The sequence below is a fragment of the Hippocampus comes genome, unplaced genomic scaffold, assembly GCF_001891065.2.
Source record: "Hippocampus comes isolate QL1 unplaced genomic scaffold, H_comes_QL1_v1.1 scaffold156, whole genome shotgun sequence".
Classification (NCBI taxonomy): domain Eukaryota; kingdom Metazoa; phylum Chordata; class Actinopteri; order Syngnathiformes; family Syngnathidae; genus Hippocampus; species Hippocampus comes.
The window spans coordinates 2,621,713-2,639,799 of NW_017805744.1; the positions used below are offsets into that span (position 1 = coordinate 2,621,713).

Sequence of the window (18,087 nt, forward strand, 5' to 3'; positions counted from 1 at the left end):
AATAATATGACGTAAAGAATACAGAGAATAATTTTGTTAACATATTTATGAAAATAAAATAACAAATTTATGTTATTCTCAGAAAAGTAAATTTACTTTTCTGAGAATGTTTAGGCCAGCAGAGAAGGCCTTGCTGGCCCTCAGGGTCCGCCACTGTGTCTTGTCCAGGGAAACCAAGACAAGTATTATAAAAAATGATGAGATTTATTTGAGAAAAGAAAAAAAACATGGAGAGACACCATTCATAGATCCGTCAAGGGAGACTTCTCCCCCCTGCGTGGTGCGCTCTTTTTATCTCGTTTTCTTCTCTTTGGGGGCGATTAAGGTCAGCACAGTCAGTATTTTGAGCAGCTACACAGAATGCAAGCGAGTGCATGAGCAGGCAACTTTGCTTATCTGCAAAATAACTGGTCAACATTCAATGGTACGAACAGTTACTTACATTTTAGCACTGTCATGTGTCAAATTCCCATTACACAAGGCCCGTAGATTAGTGTGTTCTATTGCGATATAAACATGCAGCCAAAACTGAATAATAAAAAAATGGCGTTGTCCATTTGGTATATGTCCATTCTTTAACAATCAGCATTAGAAAATAGCTACATTTCATCAGATTTCCAGTTTCTGATGAAAAAAACGGAGAGAAAAAAAGATTTTTGTGAAAGCGTGCATGACAAGCCTAATTTCACGTATACTCCACATTTTTTACTCAAACATCTAAATAAGACTACTTCTACAAAACAACATCAACAGCATCACAAAAGGGCTTTTGATAGCAAAAATATTTTCTGCACTCTTGAACTGATGAAATCAACGATGAACAGAAGTGAAACAATGAGTTCAGTGAGTGTGTGCGTGTGTATGTTTGTATGTGTAAGTGCACTGTTTGTGTATGTGTGCATGTGCATATGCGTGCACGTGTGTTTCCCTCTCCACCCTACAATTTTTGCAGTTATTTTATTTTTTTTGGAGGGGGGGGGATACAAAATGGAGCAATTGCCTTAATGCAAAGGCACACAATATGTCTTACACCACAATCTGTTTTCACTTTGCTTGCCTTTGCGAAAGCGGACCTTTCGCTGCACTATCCGTGTGCCATGGGGGCCCCGTGCAGCACACGATGTTCGCAGACCCGGAGGCTCTTTTGATGGTTGCTGCTTCCTCTTGCACAGACGAGGCATCCTGCTTTCAGCAGCTCCATCTCCCTTGTCAGATTTTCTTCCCCAAAAGCTATCCTCAAGGGTTAATTGTTTTGATTCCTCCATCGCAACTGGTTTGAATGCACTCTCTTCTAACTGCACGCTACTTCAAAACTCTTCCCATGCATCCCTCCCCCTCTACTTCTACTTCTTCTGCAGTATGACTCTGGTACATTGTAAATGATTTACAATGCAGACAAGCCTGATCCTGTTTCACCAATATGGGAATGAAAGTGCATTAAAATGTATAAATCTATGAAATTTATCTTGCCTGGTCGGGAGATAAGCACACCTTAAGCTCATATCCTAGACCAATGGTTCTTAACCTGGGTTCGATCGAACCCCAAGGGTTCGGTGGGTCGGTCTCAGGGGTTCAACGGAGCCTCTGCCATGGAGGGTGAGATACACGCGACTCAACATGTTAATTAGTTATGACACGTCCGCTTGGCCATCACTGGCTGCAGATGATCACGACATTGCTTGTCCAATCAGTGCTGTGGGAAATTTAATTCGCTTAGTACAGTAGTCAACGTGTGACTGTTGTGATAGTACGTCGTACAATTTAAAAAAAAAAAAAGTATACTTATCTCTTGAAATGTTATTTACTTTCATCTGTTTTTAATAAATGCGGGGTTTTTTAATATCTTGAATTTGTGAAAAAAATATATATTTATTTTTCACTCACGAAGGGTTCGGAGAATGTGCATATTAACTGGTTGGGTTCGGTACCTCTGAAAAGGTTAAGAACCACTGTCCTAGACCCTCTCGGTTATATTACTTTCGCTAAATCTTTTGATATTTCACACAAAATAGAAAGCCAGAAACTGGCAGCCAGTCCAAACTTGAGCTTCCCCATGACCACACTGATGGAAAACAGTATAGAAAATAAACGGATGGGGTCTTGGTTATTGAATGACGACCTTTACGTGGTCCCCTTGTAGCCTAGTTTAACTGACACAGACTCCAGCTCAACCGTGACCCTGACGAGGACATGCAGTAGCAAATCTTTTGATGGAGTCTTGGTTATTGACTGGCGACCAGTCGAGGCTCTGAAGATGGTTGTCCAAGTGTTCTTGAGGAAGAAACTGAGGCCCTCTCTCTCTTATGTTGCCCTTTAACTATGTATTCTTGCTCTCCAGACCAGTGCAAAAGCAGCTACCAGGTGGGCTTCGACAACTCACTTCGGGTCACGTACGCCAATGGGATGGACACACACTACCAGACTGAGCCTCACATTCTGGCAGGAGCCGCCAACCCGACAGTGGCCCGGCGCAACATGAGCTTGCCGGGCGAGAGCGGGCAGAACCTGGTGGAGTGGCGTTTCCGCAAAGAGCAAGCCCGAGGGAAGGTCATCGTGTTCGGACGCAAGCTGAGGGTATGTTTGCTCCTACCCCGAGGCGTGCGACTTGAGTGGAGGAAAACCTTAAATTTTAGGACTTTAAGCAATAATTTGGTTGTTGGGTTTTTCTTTTTTTTTATTATTCATTGAATCACATTGTTAAAATGCCATTGCTTTATTCAAAAACAGGATATTAATGTAATAACTGTTAGTGCTGAAAATGCACAAACAATTTCTGATTCAGTAACTGGTTCGGTCTGGAAAATGCCAGAAAATAGACCAAAATCTAGATCTGCGCTTTCCTATGTAAAAGCAGTTGTTTGCAAATGATTTTTTTTAGATGAAATACAAAGATCATCTGTATGCTTGCTTGGAGAACAGCCGAAATTGGAGAATATTTACTGTTGAGACGTCTTTGAGTTGCAGGTGATTATTTTTTTCCGGTCAGCAATGGAAGGCATTGATCAGCATATGTCGATTACATTCTTTTTCATGAAAATCGACCATCTAACTTCATTCATCACGATAAACCACTTCAACATATTTATTCACACAGAACAAACAGTTCAATTGTGTTGTTCACAGTTTAATTTCAGTCATTACAAAAACTATAAAACAAACCTACAAACAATACTTCAATGCATTAAAATAATCCACACGGGCAGGAAACGTACATTAAGATTAGTTTCGCGAACCGATAGTTGGTCAACCACCAACTAAACTTCATGTCAGTTCAGCATTTCCATTGAGAAGACAATAAAGTAATAGACAATACGGATACTGGTGCTTGAGTATTAAAAATTAGATGATTGGGAATTGGTTACAACAATTACTATAACGAAGAGCTTTGGAAAATTACTGACAGTGAACTTGATTTTAAATGCTGAAAAGACCTTCAAGATAAGGGGAAGCATAGATTTGAACTTGGATTTAAAACTGACAGTTGGGCTGACTTCACTTCTTTTGCTATCTTATTCCACTTGCGTGCAGCATAACAGCTACATGCCGCTTCACCGTGTTTACTTTCAAACCTGTGCTCCACTAAGACCTCAGAGCCCTACTGGGTTTACTCAAGTAAAAATAAAAACTATTTTGTAAAGCTACTCTGTCAAGTACAATGTTTCTCAACAGTTGCTTGAGTAAATGTAAGACTAAATTTGGCTCAATTCTAGTCACCATGGCTTATGACTTGCACATATTATGTGGCTTACTCCCAATTCTGGGTCCTTATACATATACGTACATCAAATATATGTCCAGATCCACCCCTTTTTACTGTCTAACAGGTGAATGGACGCAACATCCTCTCCGTTGATTACGACCGCACCCTGAGGATGGAGAAGATTTACGACGACCACAGGAAGTTTCTACTGAAGATCATATATGACACAGCTGGGCACCCTGTGCTGTGGGTGCCCAGCAGTAAGCTGCTGCCGGTCAACGTGAGTCGTACCAGCAGCGGTCAGATTAGCACTCTGCAAAGAGGTCCTACAACAGAGAAGCTAGGCTACGACACCCAGGGCCGCTTGGTGTCTCGGGTGTTTGCTGACGGGAAGATATGGAGCTACACTTACCTCGAGCGGGTAAGTGAGAGAAGCTTATTATCACTGATGGACAAATAAATCGTAAAAGTAAAAAAAAAAATAAAAAATAAAAGACCACACAAGCTCTGACCATGTGGAGCTGAAGGATTAAAGTTTTTCCTGTGTCATGACGAGCCGTCAGATTTGGCTGCCATCCTCCATTCCACCAACAAGCGATGACAAAAACAAAAATGTTTTCACACACATGTAGGTGGTTGATTTGGTATCAATCAGACAAATGTGAAAATGGATGCGTCCTTCACGCCAAAATGGCAGACTTCATGTGTGTTTTCGAGCATGGCTTCTTGAGATTTTTTTTCATGGGTATGATGTTAGATCTGACTACTAAATTTCATGTTGTGATGTGAAACAAGCTTAAGTGGCTGATTTTTCAGAACATTCGAAACACCTGCAATGAGCACATTGGCCCAAAACAGGTGATTTCAAACCAAAATGGAAGAGTTCCTGTTCAGGCATAGCTTCTTGTGACTTTTCAATGGGACTGTAATAGTAAACATGCTCGCCGACTTTCATTTTACTTTGTGAACCATAAGGCCTCTAAAAAGGGACACAGGACATGATGCAGGTATACAAAGCTTGCAATGAAGTCATGACTGACAGCGTGTCATAAAGCAAGGTTATCTCTAACACACACCTCACTAATTGCACCGCCCCAATCCAAATCATTATTTTTACATAATCCTTCAAGCCCGATCGCATCTGCATAAACATTTGAACATCTGTAAGTATGCTTGCATAATCATTTTACCCAGAGGAGACAGCTGTTTTTTCTGCAGGGTCAACTAAGGCGGCCAAATGAAAACACATCCTGAGTTGTGCTTTACGTGGATACAGCTACAGGGGGACAGTCGCACTGGGCATCTTTTATTTATGAGCTGCAAAGTCACAGCCGAATTTGTTTTAAGCCTCTTAATAAATTCGACAAAATGGTAACACGTCTAATGCTTGACACATTGGCTGTCTAAAAAATTGTTTAAAAGATTTACATTGAATTTTAAGTCATTCCTGCAAATGAGTTTCTTTTAAGCTCACAATAAATCAAATAAATGTAGAAAAGGTTGATGGCTGGCAGTGGCACATGGGCCATCTGCCTGTAAATTAATGTTTGATGCATAGGCCGTCTTAAAAAATAAACTGATGAAATGTATCCAGTCCGAATATGTGAATTTGTTTTATTTCATCCCCGCTGACTACATAAGTGATAAGCGCACCCAATGTTCCCTTCGCACATGTGTAATTCGAGTGTGCAAAACAAAAATGTCACCTGTGACCCTTGCATGACTCGGGAGGGGTAAAAGTTCCAATGACACCAGAAGTTCGCTTCCTCTTTTCTTCTTGTGTGCCTTTTGCTGGGTACGATTGAAAGAAAAAAGAATTGTGCATCCATCGTCATTGCTCTGTCGCAAGTAGCCATGTGACTGTATTGGTTGGAGCAGCAAAGCTTTTGCTGAAGAAAAAAAAAAAGCGTGATGAAATGAATGCACGCCTCGCAACCCTAGTGACAATAAGCAGATGAGAAAATGGATGGAAGGATTAATACATGTGTAAAGTATACTGTGTTTTGATTTTAAACTATTCGCATCCAAATCAGACAGAACGCAAGCGCTGACAGGACACACTGAGGAATTGCTTTGATTTCCTTGATCCATATATATATATATATGGGTTAAAAAAGATATGTTATAAAATTCGTCAGCAAAGAGAACAAAAGCTCATTTTATGGCTCACTCCAAGCCAGCCATTTAAAGATTATTTATTTGTTTTTGTTCCGGGCTGGCGGAGGGATTTGGCTTTGATTGCATGTCCATGAGAGGCCTGTGTGCACGCTTTTTAACATGAGCAATGGTGAGCGCTCGGGGAGCTAGGGGAATGCCGACGTGTTCGCGGATGACTGGGTATGACATTTCAACACAGGAGGGCAAATAAACCTTGGCGAGACAGCCGGTGGTCTGGCCCTATGTTTTGTGTCAATCAATTCTCAAGATCCATCGTCTGATCACATGTCCTACCGGAGACAAATTCCTTGTGCGTTTTACATACTTGGCCAATAAAGATGATTCTGATTCTGATTCTTGTCATTTAGACAGTCGCAGCAACTGTGCTAGGACAGGGAACAACATCTTCGCACGCACATGTCTAGTATTTATTTATTTACTTACTTACAGTGAGCAATTGCACAAAATCTCAGAGGGCAAGTTGTTCTTTAAAAGACGAAGGAAAATAAACTTTTGTTTATTTTCTTTCGTCTGATTGAATCAGCCTCATTCTAACCCAAATGGAGAACTCCATGTGTCTTTCCCAGGATGACCTCTTGAGACTTTCAGGTCCATTCATGCAACTAAATGTCTCCTTAAATGGTGACTTCAGACCCAATTGGTGAACGTCTGGCCTTTTCGGGAATCTTTTCTGAAGACTTTTTTTGTGCGTCTGTTAATGACGTGTCAGCAAAATGAAACTGGCTTTGGGGGCTTCTGGTAACAGATGGATAAACTCACAATGATGTGTTCTTCCCCGTGAAATGTCTAAAATGAGCCTGAGATGGCAGCTTCGGATCAAACAGCAAACTTGCTACTTCTTGTATTCTCTGCATCATGACAATTGTGTGTGTGTGTGTGTGTGTGTGTGTGTGTGTGTGTGTGTGTGTGTGTGTGTGTGTGTGTGTGTGCGAGCTCGTGTGTAGTTTACGTTGTTTTACCCTTTTGTAAACCACTCTAGGGATGGTTAGATTTTTCTATTCACCCTTGACAGTTTTGTATTTGTGAAAAACGGGCGCCCTGCCAACGGCTCTCCCACATGAATGATAGTTGGCACAATCAAGTGTTCTTTCATTCCTCAAGCTTAAGAACCCTTCTCAGCCCGCCTGCCTGCCTGCACTGGTCCTGTTCATACATCATGAAGTCCAAGTCGTGTAATTCTCTTGAATCTGTCATTTGTTGTGTTCAATTGGCAACCAAAAATCAATCATGAAGCCACTTCCAGGAGTTCTTTCAAAATTGACTTGACCAAGAGAGTGTGTCGGAGTGCAACCAAAAAAGCAAATAAAAAAAAAAAGTGGCACTATCGTTAAAAGGACCCACAAAAACGTCTCAAAACTCATGTCTGAAAATACAAAGGAAGTCTACCATTGTTGTTTGAAGCGGCCATTTTGGGGATATTTTGAACATTTCTGGGGGTCTTTCAAAGAAAAGTTTGAGAAATTTTGCCAGAGTGCTCTCCATATGTACTAAACATGAGGGCAACGCTACATTGCATAAAGGTGGAGCATGGCAGCAAAGTCTGACAACTTTCCATAAAACCCCAAACCATAAGCACAACATTTTGGAGGGGAAATTCTGCCCCTGAGGTCACCTTCAATTAGTGACATGTAAAATAATATCCATGTCTAAGAAATACAAAATATTGTCCATAGCTATGCGGCAAACATCCGCATACTCATGGTTTGGCACTGACCGATTTGCCTATTCATGCCTTTTTTTGTTGTTGTTGTTGTTTTTTTTTGGGGGGGGGGGTTGTCTCAAGTGTACCTCAATGGCATTTTTTAAAAGCCACTGATCAGTTCCGCCCCCCCAAGACATTTTTTTTTCGTTGTGCATTTTAAAATAAAAAGATAGTACTGTGTTGTATATTTACATTATAAAATGAACAAATTACAACTATTGGACCTTACATACCTGAAGGTCACTCATACCTCAAAAATTTGACCTGCAACACAAAATAAAGCAAAACCGAAAACAAATCTAGCAAACGCTGACTCAGAATGCGAAAAGCTTATGACAAAGTATCACAGTTAAAAAATGTGCCTTTTTTTTTTGGTTGTTCAATTAAAAGCAAATTACAAAGCAATCAGATTTTTTCTATTTTTTTATTTTTGATTGACAATCAAAAATTGAAAAAAAACCAAAAACAAATTCCACAAACTGACTTGCCCTCTCTGTATTGTTCTCCAGTCTATGGTCCTCCTACTCCACAGTCAGCGCCAGTACATCTTCGACTTCGACTCGCTGGACCGCCTCTCGGGCATCACCATGCCGAGTGTGGCCCGCTACACCATGCAAACGATGCGCTCGGTGGGCTACTACCGCAACCTCTACCACCCTCCAGAGAGCAACGCCTCTGTGGCTGTAGACTATAGCGAGGACGGCCTCCTGCTCAGGGTGTCCCATTTCGGCACCGGCCGTCGGGTACTCTACCGCTACCGGCGGCAAAACAAGCTGTCGGAGATCCTTTACGACAGCACACGTGTTAGCTTCACCTACGACGAGACTGCGGGCGTCCTGAAGACGGTCAACCTGCAGAGCGATGGCTTCATCTGCTCCATCCGTTACCGGCAGGTGGGACCTCTGGTGGACCGGCAAATCTTCCGCTTCAGTGAGGACGGCATGGTCAACGCCCGCTTCGACTACACCTATGACAACAGCCTACGCGTCACCAGTGTGCAGGGAGTCATCAACGAGACGCCTCTGCCCATCGACCTCTACCAGTTTGATGACATATCTGGCAAGGTGGAGCAGTTTGGCAAGTTTGGCGTCATTTACTACGACATCAACCAGATCATCTCCACGGCGGTGATGACATACACCAAGCACTTTGACGCACACGGTCGCATCAAGGAGATCCAGTACGAGATCTTCCGCTCACTCATGTACTGGATCACCTTCCAATACGACGACGTGGGGCGTGTCACCCGACGCGAGATCAAGATCGGACCCTTTGCTAACACCACCAAGTATGGCTACGAGTATGACGTAGATGGCCAGCTGCAGACCGTCTACCTGAATGAGAAAGTTACCTGGCGCTATACATACGACCTCAACGGGAACCTGCACCTGCTTAATGCCGGGAACAGCGCAAGACTCCTTCCTCTACGCTATGACTTGAGGGACCGCATCACCCGTCTCGGAGACATCCAGTACCGCATGGACGAAGACGGTTTCCTCCGCCAGAGAGGAGCGGAAATCTTTGAGTACAACTCCAAAGGCCTCCTGGTACGGGTGTACAGCAAAAGTAGCGGGTGGACCATCCAGTACCGCTACGACGGGCTCAGTCGAAGGGTGTCCGCTAAGACCAGCCTGGGCCAGCACTTGCAGTACTTCTACGCCGATTTGGGCTACCCGGCCCGGATTACCCACGTCTACAACCACTCCAGCTCGGAGATCACGTCGCTGTACTACGACCTGCAGGGCCACCTGTTCGCCATGGAGATCAGTAGCGGTGAGGAGTTTTACATCGCCTGTGACAACACCGGAACCCCTCTGGCCGTCTTCACCAGCAACGGTCTCCTAGTCAAGCAGCTGCAGTACACGGCGTACGGCGAAGTCTACTTCGACTCCAACCCGGATTTCCAGCTGGTGCTGGGCTTCCATGGGGGTCTGTACGACCCGCTCACCAAGCTGCTGCACTTCGGCGAGAGGGACTACGATATCATGTCCGGCAGGTGGACGGTGCCGGATGTTTCCAGCCTGAGGGATGTCGGCAAGGAGCCGGCACCTTTTAACCTTTACATGTTCCGGAATAACAACCCCATTAGCAAAGTCCACGAAGTGAGGGAATATGTGGCAGGTGAGAGGTTGGTGCACTCAAAGAAGCTGTTGGGAAATGATTATGGTGGTGAATAATGGTTACTCTGACTGCGCTCCTATTTTGCTGTCTGAAAAATGTCAGGAAATAATGACAAAATTGCTGCCTGTCAGAGCCTACTCAGTAGAGTAGTTTCAAAGGTAAGATTCTTCGGTCTTCATCATTGTTTTATTACTTTGTCTTTTGTTGCACAGACGTGAACAGTTGGCTGGTGACTTTTGGCTTTCACCTCCACAACACCATTCCCGGCTTTCCCGTGCCCAAGTTTGACCTGAGCATGCCATCGTATGAGCTGAAGAAGAGTCAGCTGTGGGACGATTTGCCGGTGGGTCCAGTTTACATTTGTTAATGGCAATTATTTACGTGGACATACAAAAAAGTAGAATGTCCTTGTATATTTGAAGAAAAAGGACTTGTAATATTATGACAATATTGTCAGATTTTTTTCCAGAGAAAAAGTAGCAGTTCTATGTATTATATATAATATAATCATGTTTATTTCAGGAGAAAAGTGTAAAAAAAAAAAAAAAAAGATCTTTTTTTGAAGTTGTATTTTGGGGAGAAAGTGTTATTTAAGTGTTTTTGTCAAGTTTTTCCAGAAAAGAGAAAAAATTGCATTTCTTCAAGAGAAAAAGGTCAAACATTAAAAAAAGTCATTTGTGGGGAAAACAAAAAGTGGCACTCTTACTGCAATAGTTCTGTATTTTCAAGAAAAAGAAGTTAAGAAGTTATTTATTTTTAAACCTTTGTGAGAAGACAACATTAAGATCCTTTTCTATCCTACCTTGGCTAAACGACTGCTTTAATTTCATAATCGAGTGAGTTTTATCTTGGAAAATAATGCATTTAAAAAAAAGTTTTTTTCTCATAAGATTGCAACTTTACGCTCTTAGTAAATTACTTTTAGTGCATTATTTTTGTTCGGAGTGGAGGCAGAGGCAATAAAACTTTTCAGAAGTGTGTTATGAAGCTGCTGCTACTATGCATTTCTAAGAGAATATTACTTTTAATTGGGTCTTATTTGAATAACAAAGCAAACAGTGTCGTTCCGACGGCCAAATACATTTTCTCACTGCTGACTGCCGCTGTAACATGCAGTGTGTTTGGGTTGCTGTCGAGTTGAGAGTATCTTTTTTTAATGTAAGGCTTCTCGGGTTGGAGGCCAGCAAGTGTCGTAGGGTGGGGTGGGGTGGGGAGGGGGGGTGGGGTGCATTTGGCTGCAGAGAGAAAAAGCCTCCAGTGCCAACCCGCTACCTGCTTCTTCCGAGAGAGCCATCTTTGTGCCATTTTGAGGTTTTACTGGTTTGCTGCACTCTTCAATCTCAGTCCTTTGTTCCACAGGAAAGTCATATTTTTTCAAGAAGCTTCTTTTTTTTCTTCAGGAAAAGAGAGAGCGAGAGAGTGAAAGGGAGAGAGAGAAAGAGAGAGAGAGAGAGAGAATAAAGTTGTATTTTTTTTCTTTGTGTTTGTATTGTTATATTTCGTTTGGGGGGGAAAAAATAGTCTGAAGAAAAATGTCTAATTTACATCACAAAAAAACATGAGTATTTCAAAGAAAATATAGTTTGTATTTTTTATACTTTTAAGATTTTTTTTTTTTTTTTGCTAGTCTTTTTGTTCCAAGAAAATCTTCTGCCAAAATAAATTTCCCTGAGAAAATTATTTTGGGAGGAAAAAAAGTCTTTTTTTTTTTTTCCTTTTTTAAGGCATGTCTCATAAACTTTTAACATATATATTTTTAAACATAAGATTACAAGATTAAAGAGAGAATTTTTTTTTAAAGAAAGAAGTGGTTTGATTAATTTTTCCAAACAATACACTTTCTTTAAATCGTACTTTAAAACAAAGTTTTTTTGTCATTTGGAAAAGTCCGAATTTTATGTGAATTAATTGCTTTCATTTTTTTTTAGCTTATATTTTTTAGAAAAAAAAAGTTTTTATTGAGAGAAAAACTGCATTTTTATGAGAGAAAAACAACGTGAATATTTTGCAGGAAATTTTAAGATTTCGTTTTTTAGGAAAACAACTGTTTTTGTTGAAAAAAAAATACATTTTTAGGAATGTAATTCAAGAAAATGTAAGACTCTTTAGAAGCCCAAAATAAATGTTTAAAATTATTTTTTAGTCTTATTGGTTATACATCTTCATTTATATAACACTTTCACAACAGCTGAATTTTTGTCCTTTGCCCATTCTTGTTTTTTTGAGAGAAAAAGCCCACCTTGATCATATTTCTTCAGAGGAAAAAAAAAGACAGTTCTCGATGTGTATTCCAAGAAAAAAAAAGTGAGGAGAATTGAATTGGATGAAAATCCCGATTACCGTTTTGCCTGGTATGTCCTTTGCAGTCCATCTCGGGAGTGCAGCGTGAAGTCACCCGCCAGGCTGAGTCCCTCCTGTCCTTTGAACGTCTGCCTGAAGTCCACCTGCGGCGAGGCCGTCGCGGCGAGAAACCTTGGCTGTGGTTCTCTGCGGCGGCGTCCCCAGTGGGCCGTGCCGTCATGTTTGCCATCTACAAAGGCAGCGTGCACGCGCACACCCTCAACATGGCAGGCGAGGACTGCATCAAGGTGGCGGGCATCCTTAACAACGCCTTCTACCTGGAGGAGCTCCACTTCACTGTGGAGGGCCGGGACACGCACCACTTTGTCAAGCCGGGCCTGCCCGACGCCGACCTGGCCGCCCTGCACCTGACCAGCGGCCACAAGACGCTGGAGAACGGCATCAACGTCAGCGTGTCACAGTCCACTACCGTCATGGACGGACGCACGCGCCGCTTCGCCGATGTCGAGGTGCGCGCCGGAGCCCTGGCGCTGCACGTGCGCTATGGCGCCACCGTGGATGAGGAAAAGGCCCGTGTGGCCGAGCTGGCCCGCCAACGCGCCTTGGCGGGCGCCTGGGCGCGGGAGCAGAGGCGGCTGCGTGACGGCGAGGAGGGCGGTCGGCCGTGGACGGAGGGCGAGAAGCGGCAGCTGCTGAGCGGCGGCAAAGTGCTCGGCTACGAAGGCTACTACGCCCTTTCCGCGGAGCAGTACCCCGAGTTGGCAGACAGCGCCAACAACATCCACTTCCTGAGGCAGAACGAGATCGGAAAGAGGTAACAGAACGTTAGGTGTGACTCTTCATGTTTTACACCACTCATAAAAAATTAGGGAAATTTCAGGATAACTACTACTACTACTACTCCATCGTCTCTAGTCAACCCCCATTTATCGGGTTATGTTCCAGACCAAACCATAAAACGGTGGTACCGTGATTTCGGAGTTGAATTTGCTGTGTCCAAGCTCCTAACTCACATTCTCAACTTTTATCAAATCCATTTTCTTTTAACATTAAAATGAATTGAAATGTCATTAACCTATTCCAACCCCCCAAAAATGGTTTTGTGTTTTTAATTTTTTTGAAAAATTGCACTGTATTCCACAAAGATTTGAACTGTCATATCGCGATTAATCACATGATTTGCAGTTAACTCATAATCAATCGCACATTTTGCATCTGTTGTAGGTGTACGATTAAAGGGAAATTTTAACGGTGCATACACATAGTTCGGCCCCCGCGGATTTGCATATTTCCTTTTTTTCAATATTTTCAAATTTAAAACATTGAATCCCCCCGCCCCTCAATGCATTTCTGTGGCCGGTGTTTGCGGTTTGGCCCAGTCCCTTTCACCCGTGAATAGCGACGGTCCCCTATACTCTTATTAACATATGAGTATACAAATATGCCTCCTTGATGTGAATATACTGTATATTTATTCTTGCACCATTTCAAATTCAAGCAAGAAACAACAGATGGCTGCATACTTAAAAATTGTTACTGTGCTGTATTGTTACTGTTCGTGTAAAATGAACACACAACAACAACAACAATACACACATTGCACATTTCTTTGCAACGCGTCGTTCATAGTTTCATTTGAAAAATCTGCTTGATGCTGTCACAGAAATTGACATTGAAGTTGCAATCGTTATTTACTTTCAAATAAGAAATATCCACACACAAGCTCTCTGACCCGCGGAGACATGATAAGTTTGTGTCCCTTGCTCGCCAGATAGTTGGATGCTCCACAGTGCTGTCCGAATGTGTAGTGAGTATACAGTATGTTACCCTGAAAAGTAGTGAGCATCAAGGGCCACAAGAACAACAAATTTATCCCACGATGCATTATACGGATCCAGGAAAAATAAAATAAAATCCATGCATCCCGCTATCCCTAACTTTTTGTGAGTACGTGTATGATCCCGATGGCTGTTTTTGTAAACAATCAGATAATATTGAAAAAAAAAAGAAAATGCAAAGATGAACGCAATGCTGTGCATTGTGAGTCGGTAGGGGGACTTTTCAAGTCACTGAGCCTTAACACGGGCGATTACAGGTCACATCCTCTGTAGCACAAAAAGCCTTCTGGACTCTCAAGTGGAGCAAAAGTGAAGGAGAAAAGAGCTTATTTTTGGGGCCCGAGCACCAGGTGGTGGTGCGTAGGCCCTCTCAGAATTGCTCCTTAATTGTTATTGAATGAATGACTGACTGACTGAATGGGTGGGTGGGTGGCCTTTTTGGTTGAGACCCAAAAAAAACACACTCAATAAACTCACATTTTTGCAAATCCTGGTGAAAATGCATGTATCAAAGAGGTCCCCAACACTGAACTCATTCAGTAGCGCCCCCTGGAAAGATGGGGAAAAATTAGCCCCAGATACCAATTTCACACATTTGAAATTGGGTGGAAGAGTCATTTTTGAGGGGCTTCGAAACATGCTTGAAACCTCACCGGTTTTTGCAAATCCTGGAAAAATCCATGTACTTTTCAAAGGGGTCCCCAATACAATCCCACAAACTCACTCACTGGTGCCCCCTGGTAAGTCTCAAGAACCGATGGCCGAAATTTAACAGGAAGTCGGCCATTTTGATTGGAAGCTACCATTTTGGGCAAATTCAAAGTTTGCTGATCAATTGTAAAATTATCAGAACGTTAGAAAAAAAAAACAGCCCCTGGTGCCAAGTTGACCAGTCACCACACAACTGGACTCAAGGTCTCAAGGACTAAAGCTCAAATTAAAAAGAAAGTCGAAGTGAGTATGTGTGGTAAATTCCAGGGCTTATACATAAATATACAAACTCCCCTCACAACAGTTTTAGCAATCGACACAAAATTGTGTGGATACTTCGACCATGCTGGTATGCTCCCAAAGTCTCCAGTACCCATGGCCAGAATTTAAAAGATAAATTCTAGCTTTTATACTATGTAGTCAGCCCAAATTGAGCCCCAATTGGAAGCTGGTATCTGAGCAGAGGGACAATGCTAAATGGTGAAACTTTTTTTTTTCTTTTTTGCCTGTGCCGTGGGCGGAGCATGGCTTCAAGGTTGGAGAAAAGGGGCGCAGGGGCCCGTTCATCGCTGCTTGCGGCTTTAATGATGTTTTTACGCTGTTCTTTTTCCTTGTTGTTAGTTTGTTTTCACAACGTCCGCTTCACTGCAGTTATTGTACGACCAGGAAATGTTTACATTGTGTGCACTTGTGCTCGGGGGAGGGGGCACATTATGTTTGTCATCAATGATCAAAGCAAATGTTTGTTTTTGAAATAACCCCCCCTAAAAAAAAAATAAATGCAGAAAAAAAACATGTATATGAAATTTAGCACTTGTAAACTTCAATATGTGTTTGATGCTTTGGAGAAGAAAAAAAAAGTGTTTCCATGTTTAAATAGAAAATGTTCATTGTGTGCTGGGCGAAAAAGGGAGAAAGGACTCGAAAGAACTCCTCGGGCACTTCACGGGAACCCGCGTTTTGTAAATGATGAAACTACCAGTAATTTATGTTTGTCTTTATACATAACTAATAAAGTACAGATGGATTTTGGATGGCTTCTATGTAAGATTCTTCTCTTATAACTTGTTTTTAACTTTTCTCTATTGCTCAATCCCAGCCTCCTCTACTGCAGCCAAACGCAGAAACGCAAAGGCTTAATTCTGAAGGGTTTTTGTAAATTAAAAAGATTGTTTTAAGCCTTTTTTAACTTCAAATCTTTCCATAACTTTTATTTTTCAGGATTTTATTTCAGAACAAAGTCATATGTTTCACACCAAAAAGTTTTATTCCTTTTTTAGTTTTCATATGGAATAAAAAAAATCTGATGGGAAGTCCAAAGCTTATGGAAGATAATGATAAATTTGAAAAAAGGAAAAAGCTTTTGGGGAGGGGAAAAAAAAGCCTTCTTTTGTTAAATATTTTGTAAATGTGCTTCAATAATTTTTTTTTTCTAAGAGCAGTGTAAACACAACTTCCTACTCATACTCCAGCAGGATTGGCAAGAAAATATGCAACCCTTTTAAACCCAAATGAAACTGCATTCCAGTTAGAAATTTGGTTTCATTCTCATTGGACTCGAAGGCTCTACTGCAGGGGTGTCAAACTCATTTTTGTCGCGGGCCACATTGTAGTTACGGTTTCCCCTCAGAGGGCCGTTATGACGGTGAATTTTGTGAAACCATATAGAAGTTTAACCACCTCCACATATTACATACAGAACGAACAACAATTAGATGCTCTACTGTATGGAAACGTGAGTAGTGATTAGCTTTGCTGTTCCATGGAGAATATAATGATCCACATTTGCCGCCACTTTCTGACATATTTTATGCCTTTTCTGCAATTTCTATTTGAAGCAATGCCCTCTTTTTGAATAATCAGGCGATAGAAAGTTAACTTTTTAAAAAAAATCTGATTAATCAATTAAAAGAAAAATCACATGATTCATTGATTATTGAAGAACAATCCATAGTTGGAGCTCTAAAATTGAACATTTTACAAAGAATCCCCGTGATTGGTATCTGCCGATCAAGCTCATCTCGGTAGCTTCAAACCCTGATCGGAACATCCCTACTTATTATCTTTTTTTTAGACGAAAAGAAAAGGAACCTGAAGGTCACTAACAAAAAAAAAATCCGAACAAACGGGGATGAATGGACTTTGATGTGTGAGTTCATACTAAAAAAAGTACTCCTTTTTTTTTCTCGTGCGCCTCACCAAGTATTTCAAAGTGAACACTTATTGACTTGATAACACTGACACGCTCCTTTTTCATATCACACATCAAACATTTTCAAACTCCAATGGGAGCACAATCTCTGCTTCTCGTCTTTTTCAAGATGTTCTTTGACTCCGCCCACTTGCTGTGTCTTGATCATCACATGCAATTTGCTCTGACTATTTTATGTTTTAATTGTATGGAGGTGAACAAAGACGAATGCAAAAGAAATTATCTCATCAGCCACCCTTCGGGGATTTTCAAACTCCATCCCACCGTGAAACCTCTGACTTTTACCCTTGTGCGTGTGTGAGAAATGCACCTGCATACAGTCAATATCATGAATGTTTTAAGCCATGCCTCTCTGGTGCCACCTAAAGGCTCAAAGTGTCATTAATCGACTCGACTGTGCTATGACTAAAGAGTCGTATGCTTTTGGGGGGATTGTTTATTCATTTTGGGGGATAATGATACCGCAACAGCAGGGGAGCAGTGATAAGGAGGAAAAGTGCGGAGCCTTTACAAAATGTTCATAATTGAGTCATTTTCGTCAAAATTTTGTTTTTGGTTTGATTTTTATCATGAGTCCCTTCCATCCATTATCTGTCCTGTTTTCCCTCAAAAGGGTCATGGGTGTGCTGGAGCACTGACAGACTACATACACAAATATACATATGTAAAAAAACTTAACATCAATTTGGGTGGGGGAGGGGGGGCACATGTGACCAATGCTTTATTTTGCCTAAATATAAAACAGTGTAATTGGACATCCAATACAGTAGATGGCAGTAAGTGTGTGTGTGTGTGTGTGTGTGTGTGTGCTACATACACAAATATACATATGTAAAAAAACTTAACATCAATTTGGGTGGGGGAGGGGGGGCACATGTGACCAATGCTTTATTTTGCCTAAATATAAAACAGTGTAATTGGACATCCAATACAGTAGATGGCAGTAAGTGTGTGTGTGTGTGTGTGTGTGTGTGTGTGTGTGTGTGTGTGTGTGTGTGTGTGTGTGTGTGTGTGCGTGTGTGCGCCCGTGCGTGCGTGCATGTGTGGATACAGGGGTATGTAGTGCACTACATTTACCGTTTTAATCGGTAAATGGAGTGGTAATAATTGGATTTTTCATGTCTTGGACATGCTTGTGGAGGCTCTCAGTCGTACAGGAAAGTTCCATCGTAGAAAGGGTTCTGTCAGTCGTCATCTGTACCTGTGGGTAAAAAACAAAAAACAAAAAACAAACAAAAACAAAAAACAAAAAAGGACGTTTCGCTTCTCTCACAGAAGCTTCGTCAGCGGTAGACAACCCTGAAGTCTCCGTGAAGACTCCGGG

General features: G+C 41.8%; 1 protein-coding gene across 5 annotated transcripts in view; it reads left to right on the forward strand.

Moving 5' to 3' along the window:
- LOC109524410 (teneurin-3) overlaps positions 1-13,082 on the forward strand; it is a 223,870-nt gene extending 210,788 nt beyond the window's left edge. For all 5 annotated transcript variants that reach the window (XM_019884281.1, XM_019884282.1, XM_019884283.1 and 2 more), the window contains 5 exons: positions 2,339-2,574; positions 3,825-4,121; positions 8,090-9,701; positions 9,914-10,044; positions 12,068-13,082. In XM_019884281.1, the coding sequence (XP_019739840.1) occupies positions 2,339-2,574; positions 3,825-4,121; positions 8,090-9,701; positions 9,914-10,044; positions 12,068-12,820 (3,029 nt within the window). In that variant the 3' untranslated portion in view covers positions 12,821-13,082. The remainder of the gene's footprint in view (positions 1-2,338; positions 2,575-3,824; positions 4,122-8,089; positions 9,702-9,913; positions 10,045-12,067) is intronic.
- Positions 13,083-18,087: the final 5,005 nt, after the last annotated feature.